This window comes from Mesoplodon mirus (assembly GCF_964341445.2).
Source record: "Mesoplodon mirus genome assembly, chromosome: 9".
NCBI lineage: Eukaryota > Metazoa > Chordata > Mammalia > Artiodactyla > Ziphiidae > Mesoplodon > Mesoplodon mirus.
In genome coordinates, this window is record NC_138985.1 from 38562310 (window position 1) to 38575460 (window position 13151).

The following is a 13151-nucleotide window of genomic DNA, read 5'->3' on the forward strand; positions in this document are numbered from 1 at the left end:
AAAGGAAAGACTAGAGCTACAGAGGCCAAATTTCTCTAGTGCCAAAGTTGAATCTTGACCTATGATAGCATCATTTTGAAAAAAAATAAAACGGATCTTTTCAGCTATCTTCTTTATTCTCTGAATGGAATTTCCAAATCATTTTTTCCAGTCTTCTGATCAATCTCTCAAAAACTTAGATGCTATTTAGAATTTATCATTTGGCAATAATGTACATTAGTTGCTGTGGAAAATACATTGTCTAAGGCATTGACCTTGATATCAAGTAGCTTACAATCTAATGAGGAAAGAAGAACAAATTCCAATTGTTAGATTTCAATTTTAAAAAACTACGTAAATAAATATAAAACAAAATATGATCATCATAATAAACATAGCGCAAACTATAAGGAAATTAAGCAAATGGAATTAGGCCACCTTACAGCTGAAGTAATACAGAAGGCTTACAAGGAATAGAAACTTTAAGCTAGATCTGCTAAGAATGATTGGATATTAAGTAGTCAGTTTCTCATAATAATTTCTTAAACGAAGTAGAGTGGTTCAGTAATACATTATGCTATTAAAAACACCAGTATGGCTACAGCCTCTGTTTACCCATTTGAAAATGGTAGTCTAAGAACAAAGGCCATGTCTCTTGTTGCCTACAATTCTGGCAGCTGAAAACTTTATAATCAAATGTACAGCCAAATTGTACATGCTAGCACTAACCCTAAATTTTCTCCAGATCAGTTGGGTGTGCAGGCTTTGAGCACACTCAGAAGCCTTTCAGCAACTCAAGGACTTATTTCTAGGAAAGAGTAAGAGTGGTTCTGGCATTAGATCACCCCTGGATAAACTACTTATTCATTGAGTCAAACTGGATTGCATTTCTGACACTAAGTCCCTGGGCGAAGTCAAGAGAGGAGGGAAAATATGTATTAGCATATGCAGAATATAGAAATACTTCCTGCCCACATCTTTCAGGGGTTATATTCACAGCAAACCCCTAAGATTCTATTAATGCACCAATTAATAAAACACTGGTGAGCAGGTTGCCTACAGAGAGGGCTACACATGCTTGTTTATGGTTGACACACCACTCATCGTCCCTGAATGGAGAACTTTTGAGTGCAGAGCTGCAACTCTCTGGCTGCGTATGAATGTGGCTGCAGTAGGGAGTCTGTGTATCTGAGGAATGTGCTGCTGGCTGATTTATAATGAAAGGAACATGAAAAGAAGTAGTGGATGCCCTTTCCCACAATCCGATAAACTGTTACACAGAGATAAACAGTTGCCTTGAATTAAGCGTGTTTGTCTATTTTTCAATGTTAAGTTTTAATTTCCTGTTCGTTCCATTTCTTACGGCTTCATTTTAAATAATGCTAAGGATTTTTAAATTATGCATGCCCCTACAGTCTTAATCATTTCAAATTCTGCTTTAAGGAAAAGGTAAATAAGAAAATATTAAGACTATTTAAACATTACTCTAACTGATTTTTAATTGGTAATTCTCTAAGACTGCATTAAGTGCTACTTAAAGACACCCTGTCAGAGGGCTTAAGGAAAACTATTTTACATGACATGGTTGTTAGTCAACTTGTTTTCAAGTTCTGTATATCTAATTTTTAAACGTACATAATATATGTAATATGTCATGAATTGCTTTTTGAATCAAGTACTTAACAATTACCATGTTAGAGGTAACTGTAAACTTATTGTGAAGATTTTCATAAATGGTGGAGATAATTGGAAGAAACAGAGATGAGTACGTTTCCATCACTCTCTGTATAAAAATATCCAAACATTTAAATTATTTGACAGCAGGCATAATGTTCACTTGTTTACAATTAAAGTTTCTATCCTAGGTATCCAGCTCATGGCCCAGCACACACAAAGTAGGTGTTCAATAAATATTTGATGAGTGAATGCATCTCTGAAGCTCTGAAATAGGAAAATAGGCATGTTTCTTATTTAGTATTCTCACGACCAAAAACTTAAGTAAATGTAGGTCAACTTGAGGCCACATTTTTCTTGGCTTCTTATAGACCCGCCTCAGCTACAACTTTCAAATTCAAAGGCATCATTTTCTCCTGCATGTATAAAAAGTACTACCTGCTGGCAGTCCTACCATCAAAGAGCATAATAGGGGAAGATCATTTGGGATGATTAGGTAGGTAATAAAATAAAACAACTGATTTCTGTACTTTAACTCCCACTTTCTATGCCACAAATAAAATAGTAAAGAGTCATTTGCAAACAGCATTATCATGGATGTCTGGATTCCTTCAAGAAATATTTATTGAATATCTTCTGGATTGCAGATACTATGCCAGGCCCTGGATACACAAAGATAAATAAAACACAGCCTCTACTTGTGAAACAGATAGACTGACACATACCACTACTTTCAGCATAATGTGATGTTTCATTTGAAGTCTTCTTTGGCTAAGAGCATCCTCTTAAGCGAGAATTAAGCTTTCCATAGACTACACGGTCATCTTTACTCTTTGTGTAGTCAAACTTCCTTCATATTCAAGAGATATCTACATCTTTTATAGATAGATGGTTAAGACTGCGTTGATGACCTTCTTTTAATTAACTATTCTCTTTTATTAGGCACATAAAACAATTATTTTATAGAGGCAATTTCAGCTTCTTTATCATTAGTGATAATGACCGCAGTGCCTTTTACCTTCCATGGCAGTTTTGCTTCAAAGGGAATTGCACATAAAAATCAAAGAGAGACCAGAAACTGATATGAAAAAAAAAAATTCTACTACAGTATCAACCTCTTTAAAAATTATTATTATTAGATTTTCTGGTGCCCTGTGGCAGATATCCCAGAGAGGCTCTAGGTTAACATTGAGCAGGCCAATCACTGCCGCTCTGAGTGCTGAGGTTCACACCTAAATAAACCAAACCAAACCCAGATGACTTGTGTGTCTCAAGAAAACAGCACTTCACTTGCCCCATGAAAAAGGAACAGAAAGCATGTGGAAAGCCAGGTTTTAAAGGGCACTGCTAACAGGAGAAGGGAGAAATGTCGAAAATGTTGAAGTAAACACTGAACTAGTTCCTGTCTGGATATTTTTGCTGAGTTTTGTTTTTCCCTTCAAACCTTAAAAATCCTAAAAGTTGTGCCATTTCATTTATCCCTAATGAGCAGACAAGGAAACAAATATCAACGGTAATCACAAAATATTTCTTGAATTAGCTACAGCAGGAATACAAAGCAGGAAGTAAACAATTTGACTGGGGAAGGAAGATGGGAAAAAACTCTTGGCCTTTCCTGGTACTGACTGTAAGGTCGTAGATGCTAAGTGGGTGCTTACCAGACAAATGGTGTAGAAGGGCATTCCCAGCAAAGGGAACAACATGAGCAGAAGCGAGGGGTCGGCACCATCTAAGTCATCCTCTGAAGTGAACATAGTTCAAATAGCAGAAGCATAAGGTTTGAAGGTAGATGTGGGATGAAGTCGATGGGCATGGTAAACAGAAAGACTTGAGAGCTTGCCAGGTTCAAGATCATGGAGCATTCCAAGATCAAGACCATTCTTCACCCTAGAGGCAAGGGGAAGTCAGTATAGATTAACAGGAGATGGGCACTCTGAACAGCAATTAAGGTTATACATTAGATAGAGCACTTCCTCCAATGGGGCACCATTCAGATTGCTAACATTTCTTAGTACACCTGAGAGTACACCAGTGGTGTGCCTTTCAGGCATCCTGATTGAGCCGGGGAGCAGCCAGGAGAGACCCCCTCCTCCATAAAACCTCACCGATACACAGTCATGCACAAAAGCGGGAGAGCAGACAGGCACACATGACCACACACACGAGAGCATGCAACTGTGCCCTGTCAGGAGACTGCTCCAGGAGTCCCTGCGCTACCGTCTCTCACCTGACTCTGAATGTAATAAGCTTACGTCATCTAGGGGCCAAGGGGGTGGTCACACAGAGTGACTGTGCTGACCAGTGTTTGCTCTACTGCCAGGGAGCCAGGTGTCAAGAGTACAACACTAGGTCCATTGGTTTCTGTGGGCATGTGACCAGATAGCTCCACACCAGGATTTTAGAAAGTTCCCTGGAAAGACCCCAGGGAAAAAAAACATGATCCCCCAGGAGGGCTTTGCCTGACTCCTAAAAGATGCACATGTTCGAGCCTATCATGTAAAAAGAAGCTTGATTTATGAAACTGTCCTAAGCTCCAACGTCCTGTGCAAACCCCAGAACTCATGCTTACCATGCTCCCTGAAATGTGAGGCCCATGCCAGGAGCTGCCTAACCCCAGCTGGAAGAGGCAGCCAGCAGGCATCGCACCTTCTCCATCACTAATGTTACAACTATGTTACAGGTTATACAATAACAACTTTTAGAATTTTGCACTCGAGGAAGGTTATCTTTCCCTAACTCACAAAACGGTGCTTTGGGGGCTGGCATCAGCTCCCTAGGAATCTATTGCTATGGTCCTGCTAGAGATAACAAGAGCCTGGCTTCATGGGTAAGAAAAAAAAAAAGAAGGTGGCTTTGAAAGATGTTTAGCAGGTAGACTCTACAGAAATTTGTGGCTGATGGGAAGAAAATAGGAAAGGTGGAAATGGGAAGGGCTCTTCTGTGCAGGTTTCTGGCTCGAGAGCCTGGGTACAGAAAAGAACCCTTCACAGAGATAAGGGGGAGTTTATAACAGGTAGACCCTGAGGGGTCAGAGGGATGTGTCCGTTGAGCTGTTTAGCAGGCAATTAACCTAGGAATCAGGTAAGTGGTCGTTGAAACTGTGAACACCAATTAAGGTAGCCCAGGACTGCGGTGGGGCGGGGAATTTGAGATGTAGTCAGACATGCAGCATGAGAAGAGAAGCCTAGGAAGTCGGAACACAGAGAGAAGAGTTAAGATTTCAATTAAGGTCAAGTCAAATGAGGATTACAAAGGGTTAAAGGAATTAGAAACTAGGAGATCGGTAGTCGCTTTCTCCAAAACCATTTTGTTAGAACAGTGGGGGCAGAAACTTGGCTGCAGTGACTGAGAGCATCTGGGGTGACAGCAAGTGGGGACAATACTGCGGACAATCCTTGTGAAGAGGTCAGCTATGAAGGGAGGACAGGGCTGTGGCAGCAGAGAGGCAGACACAGGGACAGAGTTACCATTGTGTTTTGTTTTATTTCCAAATGGAAAGGGAAGAGTGGGTAAGAAGGAGTTGTTTAGAGTTGAAAGACAAGGAATAAAGACTCATAACCAAGTTGTTGCCCTACCAATAGCAAAGTAAATGACTCAGAAGAGGGAGTGAAGTGAACGTAGCATTAGAAAAACCAGGGTCTGACCACTCCCTTCTAAGTACACGTTGTCAGGTCACTTTATCTCATTAGTCCTCAGTGTCCATTTCTGGGAGGTGGGACCACTAAGAGCTACATCACAGTGTATTGTAAGGACTGGGTGAGAATACTTGTTGGAAGCGTGCCTGGTGCAATGGTCCATGTGTGTTTAGCAGATGGTAATTTGAGTCATTATCACACCAAAGGTCTGAATGGAGACCATCAATGTAATCACTGTTGCTTTCTTTACCATTGTTGTTCATTTAATTTTTATCATCTCTTTAGGAATTTGCTGACAGCCTCTGCTAGTCTGTTCCTCCCTTATATGAAGGACAGAACAAAGATCCAGTTTGGAAATGAGAGAGGAGGACTAGCGCGCAGCATTGGCTCCATCCACTGATATCTCCCAGAGGTACAGATACGGGATTCATGAAGATGTTGACAAGACTCCAAGTTCTCACTTTAGCTTTGTTTTCAAAGGGACTTTTACTTTCTTTAGGGGACCATAACTTTCTGAGGAGGGAGATTAAAATAGAAGGTGACCTCGTTTTAGGGGGCCTATTTCCTATTAATGAAAAAGGCACTGGAACTGAAGAATGTGGGCGAATCAATGAAGATCGAGGGATCCAACGCCTGGAAGCCATGTTGTTTGCTATTGATGAAATTAACAAAGACAATTACTTGCTCCCAGGAGTGAAGCTGGGGGTTCACATTTTGGATACATGCTCGAGGGATACCTACGCATTAGAGCAATCACTGGAATTTGTCAGGGCTTCTTTGACTAAAGTGGATGAAGCTGAGTATATGTGTCCAGATGGATCCTATGCCATTCAAGAAAATATCCCACTGTTCATTGCAGGGGTCATTGGCGGCTCTTACAGCAGTGTTTCCATACAGGTAAGATTGGCAGTGCTGCTGATAAAACACTGTACCTCTTTGGTTTTATGTCTTGGGAGAACAAGAGGAGAATATCCTAAGAGCTTCATCAATGGATGATATTAGCCATGCAATTGTTCCTTGCTATGGGTCTTTGATAATATAGATTTGCAGACAGAACAGTACTTTAGCAATGAAAATTGTTTAGAGATATATCAGGTAGCTCCTGTAGCATAAAAAGCTACCCCAAAATTCATTGACTTAAAACAACAATTACTGCTTATTATAGTTTATAAGTCTGAAGATGGGCTGGAGTGAGATGATGAAGGCTATAGGTTCAGCTGCAGGTCACTCTGCTCCCAGTTTGTCCCTTATCCTCCGCCTGGAATCAGTGAGCTAGCCCGGGCATGTTTTTCTCAGAGTGATGACAGAGATGCAAGAGAATGCACATTTCACTGTACAGGCCCCTCCCAAGCTTCTGCATGCCTCACAGCTGTGAACATCCCTCCAGGCAAAGCAACTCACAAGGCTCAGCCCAGAATCAAGGAGCAGGGAAATATGTGCTTACCCACAATACACGTGCTGCTGCTAAATTACATCACAAAGGATGTGGATACACGGCAGAGTCATGACTGGAAGTCATCAATACAATCAAGCAAAAGAAAGTACAAAATCACTGAGCTTTACTTTTTTCCACACTAATTTTTTCCCAAGCATTGTTTTATTCAGAGATAAATTATAAACAATTTCTCATGGTATAAACCTGAAAATGTATGCACAGAAGCCAGATAACTACTACCAAAGGAAAAAAGAAAAACAGGGAACAATTTAGCACATAACTTAAACTAGATAAAAAGCTGATAATTGGTTCTCATCATTTTGTTAGGGAAAGAAGGAACGTATTAGTCAAACCCTTGCAATGCTCACAGGGTCACAGAATTAGAGGCGGAAAAGGGCTGAGAATTCATCATCCTCAAATTTCCCAAGCCCCAGAAATACTGGTTTCAGGAAAACTCCCATTGGTAGATAGCACATGAACTAGAACTCAGATAGATCTTTTGTGCTTTTGGGCTCTTTCAACTGTCCTATGTGATTTCTATATGTCACTTCAATATTTTCCTAGTGAATGTGGCAGTAATAAAAGTCCATAAGAGTCACATAGTGAATACTTTGCCTCCTACCAAATGACTATAATCAAAGCCCCAAGCACTAAAGGAAGTCATAATACACACATGTTGTCTGTATAGGTCACCAACCACTTAAATTGGTTCTATTTGCACTGGAATAACCTTATTTCTATATCAGAGATTCGTGGCATTTAAAATTCTACCTGCAATTCTGTGCTGTTCTAAATGACTACTGCAAATTTCTTTCCTTCTACAGTGTACACACTCATATTATGAGTAATTAGGATAATTGGTTTTTCATAAACACCCTTTGACTTCATTAGATGGATAGAAAATACTGCACATCTCAAAGCATATCATGTTAATTTTGCCACTGTTTCTATACTTGGATCAGGTAAGACGGAACTTGCTATTTAAGAAGAGAGAACTAAAATATGTATATCTGTCATACTTCAATAATGCTTTCACCAGATGAGTGCCAAACATTTTATAAATATTTATATTATACTCAATATTACCACTAGTAAAGAATTACAAGTATGTCTTTCTGACCTTAGTTTCTCCCAATGCAGTAAATAGCACTCCACAGCAGATGTGTAAATATCTATTTATCCAAAATAATTAACAAACTATGCTAGGCAAATAGATTTTTAATCTAATTTTACTTTTTTATTACCTATAAACTCCTCAAAAGAGGTCAGGTTATCTTAAAAAAAAATGTAGGTTATTAAAACCCTGCACTTGTTCACAGGGGAAAAAGCCACTTCTTAATCATCAAAGGACCTGGCTTATTATTTCACTTATCTGGTCCATATCACTATAAAGTCACAAATGCTGATATGGCTTTTGTCTCCACAATATAAATAAAGAAACCAAAACTATCATGCTATACGGAAAAGGTTTTGGCATCAGCAAGACTGGGGTTTGAATTCCAACCCCAGCATTTACTACCTTACCTGTAAAATAAGGAAAAACCATCCACTTGAAGAAGTTGTTGAAAGGATACACTGAGAGAATCTGTGGGAAATGCCTTACCAAAAAACTAACAGATTCAATAAACAGTAACTATTATGGCCCTAAAATCACAGGAAAAAGCAGCGGGAGAGCCACATCTAACAAGAACTCCGTGGCCAAGCAGCCCCATGAAATCGTTGCTGGTTCCCCATGGGCTTCATCCATCAGTTAATCTGTATAAAGCTCCCTGTGTACATCCTGCCCTGTTGCAGGGGTTAGAGAGACCCCTGAAGTCATAGAGAACACAGCCTTGACCTCGAGGAATGTGAATTCTGGCTGTGGGTACAGTACTATCATGAAATAACAGTGACTACAATTCACAATACATTCATGGGGTTCACAAAGTAAGAAATGACCTCTAGGAAGGTTTTGAGGATGACTGAGAGAATGAAAGTTGCACTAGAGAAAAGCTAATTGAGCCACAGTGTGCATGAAAGGCTGGATCTGAGGAAACCCATCAGAAAGATATGGCAGATGTCTGTGAGCAAGAGGGCAAAGACCTTGACAGAAGTAAGGGGATGAGCTAGAGAAGAAAGGAGAGAGAGGGCCTCACTCCCCGCTCCATGGTCCTCAGGCGCTCAGGCTCTGATTAGACCTCACGCTGGTCCCCTCGGCCAAAGTAAGCAGGGAGGTGGAGCCATCTGTCTACACAGTGATCTCCAGGCAGCCTTCCAAGGAACCCTTCACCACAGGGCCTTGCTTGCAGCTAAGCACCGTGAACGAAGAGGTCTTAGGGGCTCTTATATAGCTGAGAATTTAAGTGTGTTATCCTTGTGAAACACATGTCTTTTAATAAGAATTCTAAAAAAAAAAGAGAATAGTCAACAGCAATCCAAAGCAATAGATTCCTAATGGTGATTTTAAGACACTCTTGTACACAAATGAGAGATATTTTAGAAGAGAGGATTTTTCTGGGGGCTCCTCACACTCACGTACTCTTTTTCCTGGACTGATTGATTCTGATCCTCTGGTAACCGTGGTGACAGTGTGTAGCAGGTAGCCGCAAAGATCCATGCCCATCAGTCACCTCTGCCATCCATTTTAAACTACTTATGACTTCCTAAATGTTTACTGGAAAGTGCCTCTGCTTGAACTAAGCTGGGGGAAGAAAAGAGGGTTAAACTGTAGAAAAATCTACTAGTACGAAATCCACCACACAATTTCAAAGACTCCACTTATCTAATTGTTGCATCAAGTCCCAAACCACAGCACAGAGTTTTCAGTCACAAAATTGTCTCTTGAGAGAGAGAATTATCAAGAATGATAAAATCTGTGCATCTTATCTTTTGTGGTTGGCTCAGTTTAGAAGTTATCATCTCCCCATTGGGCCTGAATAGCTTTATTGGTGGGAATGCTTCAGCAGGCACTTTTCTCTCCCGTTTCTGCTTCTCTCATTATCTTCCTACTAAAGAAGAATGCTCCTAGAAGTCAGCAGAGGAGATATCCTCTGCTGTATTCGTTCATACAACAGGCAGTTTGCAGATAGCGAAAACTTCATGAAAGGAGAAATTTTTAATGATTTTCTGAGTTAACCTGTATCACCATTGATGAAAACACGGGATATTTTCCCAACACTCTTATTAAGTAAGACAAACCACTCTGTGGTGGTCTCTTGTCTAAAGCAACAGGACTGATTTTTAAATTTGGTAATCAATGAAAACTAGCATCAAAATCCTTCTTTATTAGCAAATATACGTGGGGTCTATTCACCCCCTCTGGTGAATAAGCTTCTTTTCAAAACATTTTTAAGACTGTATTCTGCCCTCTTCTATAAGCCTGCAATCCACCCACTTGGGGGAAAGTAGTATTTATTCAGGAAGAGAATCAGGCTGGTTGGCTTTAGTGAGGCAATTGTCTACGTGGTACTATTTTGAAGCAATGTTTACATTTGTGTTCTTTCAAATAGACTGTCGTTAGAGCTCCTAAGTTGTTCAGTCAAAACAAAAAAAATGTCTCTTGAGATGTTCCCCCAAATGTTCCTCACTCCTTTCAGAGGGTGTATATTTTCCTCCATCTTTCTTGCCTTACCAAAGCGAAGTTCAGCTGCAACAAGAGGACAGGCATTAATTGACCCAGTTATTGTTACGTCCCAGAGTGTTAAAGTGACCTCAGCGACAAAAGGGTATTTGGGTTAGATAGCTCATAAAAAGGGCAGAAGAGAGCCTTGAAAGAATCTTACGACCTCTTTCCCATGCTTGGGAAACAGATCCTTTTTCAGAATTTTTAGCAATAGCCACATCCCAGGAACTCCTGACCCTGGGAGGTGGCCATTATATCATTTATCATGACATGGATTTGGACATGCCACCCGTTGCTCACATCATGTCTCTGAGAAGAATAACTCAAACTAAATCCCTTGTGGTAAGTTTCCCAGATTTTTTCTACATGGGGTACGAAGAACAGTCCAAAAAGACGCTCACCACTCTATTATTCCTCCTCCACCTAATTCCACAGTGTGAAAGTGGACCTGTACTGGTCAATTTGTATTAAACATCGCCCTCCCTCAAGGATTCATTCCTCCTTTAAATTCAAAGGCTGTGGGGAAGAATCACACATGAATTGTTGTTCTTATTATAGGAGTGTCAGAAAAATAGTTGAAGGACTTGGGGTTACAAAAGGCTTCATACGGTTAGCTGTGTCCGAATATCAGACAGACTACAGAGGGCAAAATAATGCTTTTTCTGGGCTTCCCTAATGGCGCAGTGGTTGAGAGTCCGCCTGCCGATGCAGGGGACACGGGTTTGTGCCCTGGTCCGGGAAGATCCCACATGCCGCGGAGCGGCTGGTCCCGTGAGCTATGGCTGCTGGGCCTGCGTGCGTCTGGAGCCTGTGCTCCGCAACGGGAGAGACCACAGCAGTGAGAGGGCCGCGTACCGCAAAAAAAAAAAAAAAAAGGTTTTTCTGTGGATAAACAAATTTAACCTAGAGCAGAGTTTCTCAACGTTGTCACTATTGGGCTGGATACTCCTGTTGCGTGGAGCTGCCCTGTGCATTGCAGGATGTTTAGCAGCATCACTGGTCCCTCCCCACTGGACTACATGCCAACAGCACCCTAAATTGTGACATCCCATAATGTTCCTATACACTGCCAAATTACAAAGTTATCCCCCTTTCCCTCTGACAATCACTGATTTAGAGCAGGGCATATTCAGGGCCAACATAAAGAAGAGTTATTAGAAACGATAGGATAGTCCTGAAGGACGAGGATGTAAGGAAATGAGTTCTCGGTCACTGGAGTTTATTCAAACAAAAGCTGGCCTGTAACTGAGGAGACCGAAGCAACATATTAGTATCTGAACTATGTTGCATTTAAGGGCATTTCTTACTTTTATAATTACACGTCGCTCAAGCAAAATACTCTATTAGGATGAGTGATTATAAAGGCAGTGTCTGAAACACGAAGCAAAATAAATTACAGACTCTTTTCCATCAGGATTAATTTGAAGAAGTCCAATCCATTGTTACTTCACTTGATTATGGTAGTATTTGTGTGAATTTGGTGAATCAAGCATCTCGACTGTGTACTAATTACAACTAGGGCACTCATAAAATCATTTTTCATCAGAAAATAAGCATTTATTAAGCTTATATATTTTAGGTTCAGCAAGAACACTATTCTGTAGACTCTAGGTAATGTGAAGCAGAGAACATGCAAAATAAAATTTATAAATGTTATTACAAAACAGAAAACAAACTTAGGATTACTGAAGGGGAAAGGGGGGGCAGGGATAAATTAGGAGTTTGGGATTAACAGAGACACACTACTATATATAAAATAGATAAACAACAGGATCTACTGTATAGCACAGGGAACTATATTAATATCTTGTAATAGTCTACAAGGGACAAGAATCTGAAAAAGAATATCACTTTGCTGTACACCTGAAACACTGTAAATCAACTATACTTCAATCAAAAAATTTATAAATAGTAGACATCTTATAAGCCCCTGAGGCATCTGTAAGCAAATGAGGAAATATCAAATCCATACATAAAACAGGTACAAGTGTAAGACCGGAGAATCAGCTGATGACATAAGTCCTAGGAGACCAGAGAAGATGATAGAATGAGCAGAAAGGAACAGAGGTGAAGAGGAAAAAGACTTTTAGATCCGTGCGAACGGAAAGCCTGCCTTTGAAGTGTCCCTGGAAAGTTGCTTTCTCGTCTACCGATGTGTACTACCTGCTTATTCTTTCCTAAAAAGGAGACCAGTGTTTCTTCCACCTGGAATGCACTGTCCCTCAGCTGTCTTGTAGGCCTTGCCAAATCCTTCTCTCCTTCAGTTCTCAGCTCAAACCCTATCCCTTTTGAGAAACGTTGCCCAAGCGCCCACGACCTAAGCACACACTTCCATTACTAGCATATTAACCATAATTATTCCTTTGCATATCTATTTTCCCACCTAACTATAAGCTACTTGAGTTTGGGAACCACATCTTTTGTCTTTGTGTTGAGGGCACCGAAGACAATGCCTCTACCAGGTTGAGAGTAAATGCTTTTTGAACGAATTGAAAGAACTAACAGAATGATATCCTGCTGCATGTCCAGAAGGCATCCCTAAAGGAATCTTGGGTTGCAGATCACAACCACGACCTACCTATTCTAGATCAGTCTGGAAGACCGCAAATGAAAAATCAGCATTTTCCTACAACAGAAAACTGTGTTTGATACAAAAGCCAGATGCTGTAGCAAAGTGAGCTTGTGGGACAAAAGTCCCCCCACCCTCCCCACCTCCACTGCCTACACGTGTGCCACAAAAGGTGCTTTGATCTGAGAGTAGCAAGGGTTCCACTCCACTTGTCCTTAGACTGACTATTCCCAGAGACAACTACCCAAGACTCAGCAT

General features: G+C 40.6%; 1 protein-coding gene across 1 annotated transcript in view; it reads left to right on the forward strand.

The window, feature by feature from the left end:
* Positions 1-5717: 5717 nt before the first annotated feature.
* Positions 5718-13151, forward strand: part of GRM3 (glutamate metabotropic receptor 3) — a gene marked incomplete at both ends in the record, with an annotated part of 104662 nt that continues 97228 nt past the window's right edge. The window contains one exon of the mRNA XM_082631574.1: positions 5718-6185. Within this exon, the coding sequence (XP_082487700.1) occupies positions 5718-6185 (468 nt within the window). The remainder of the gene's footprint in view (positions 6186-13151) is intronic.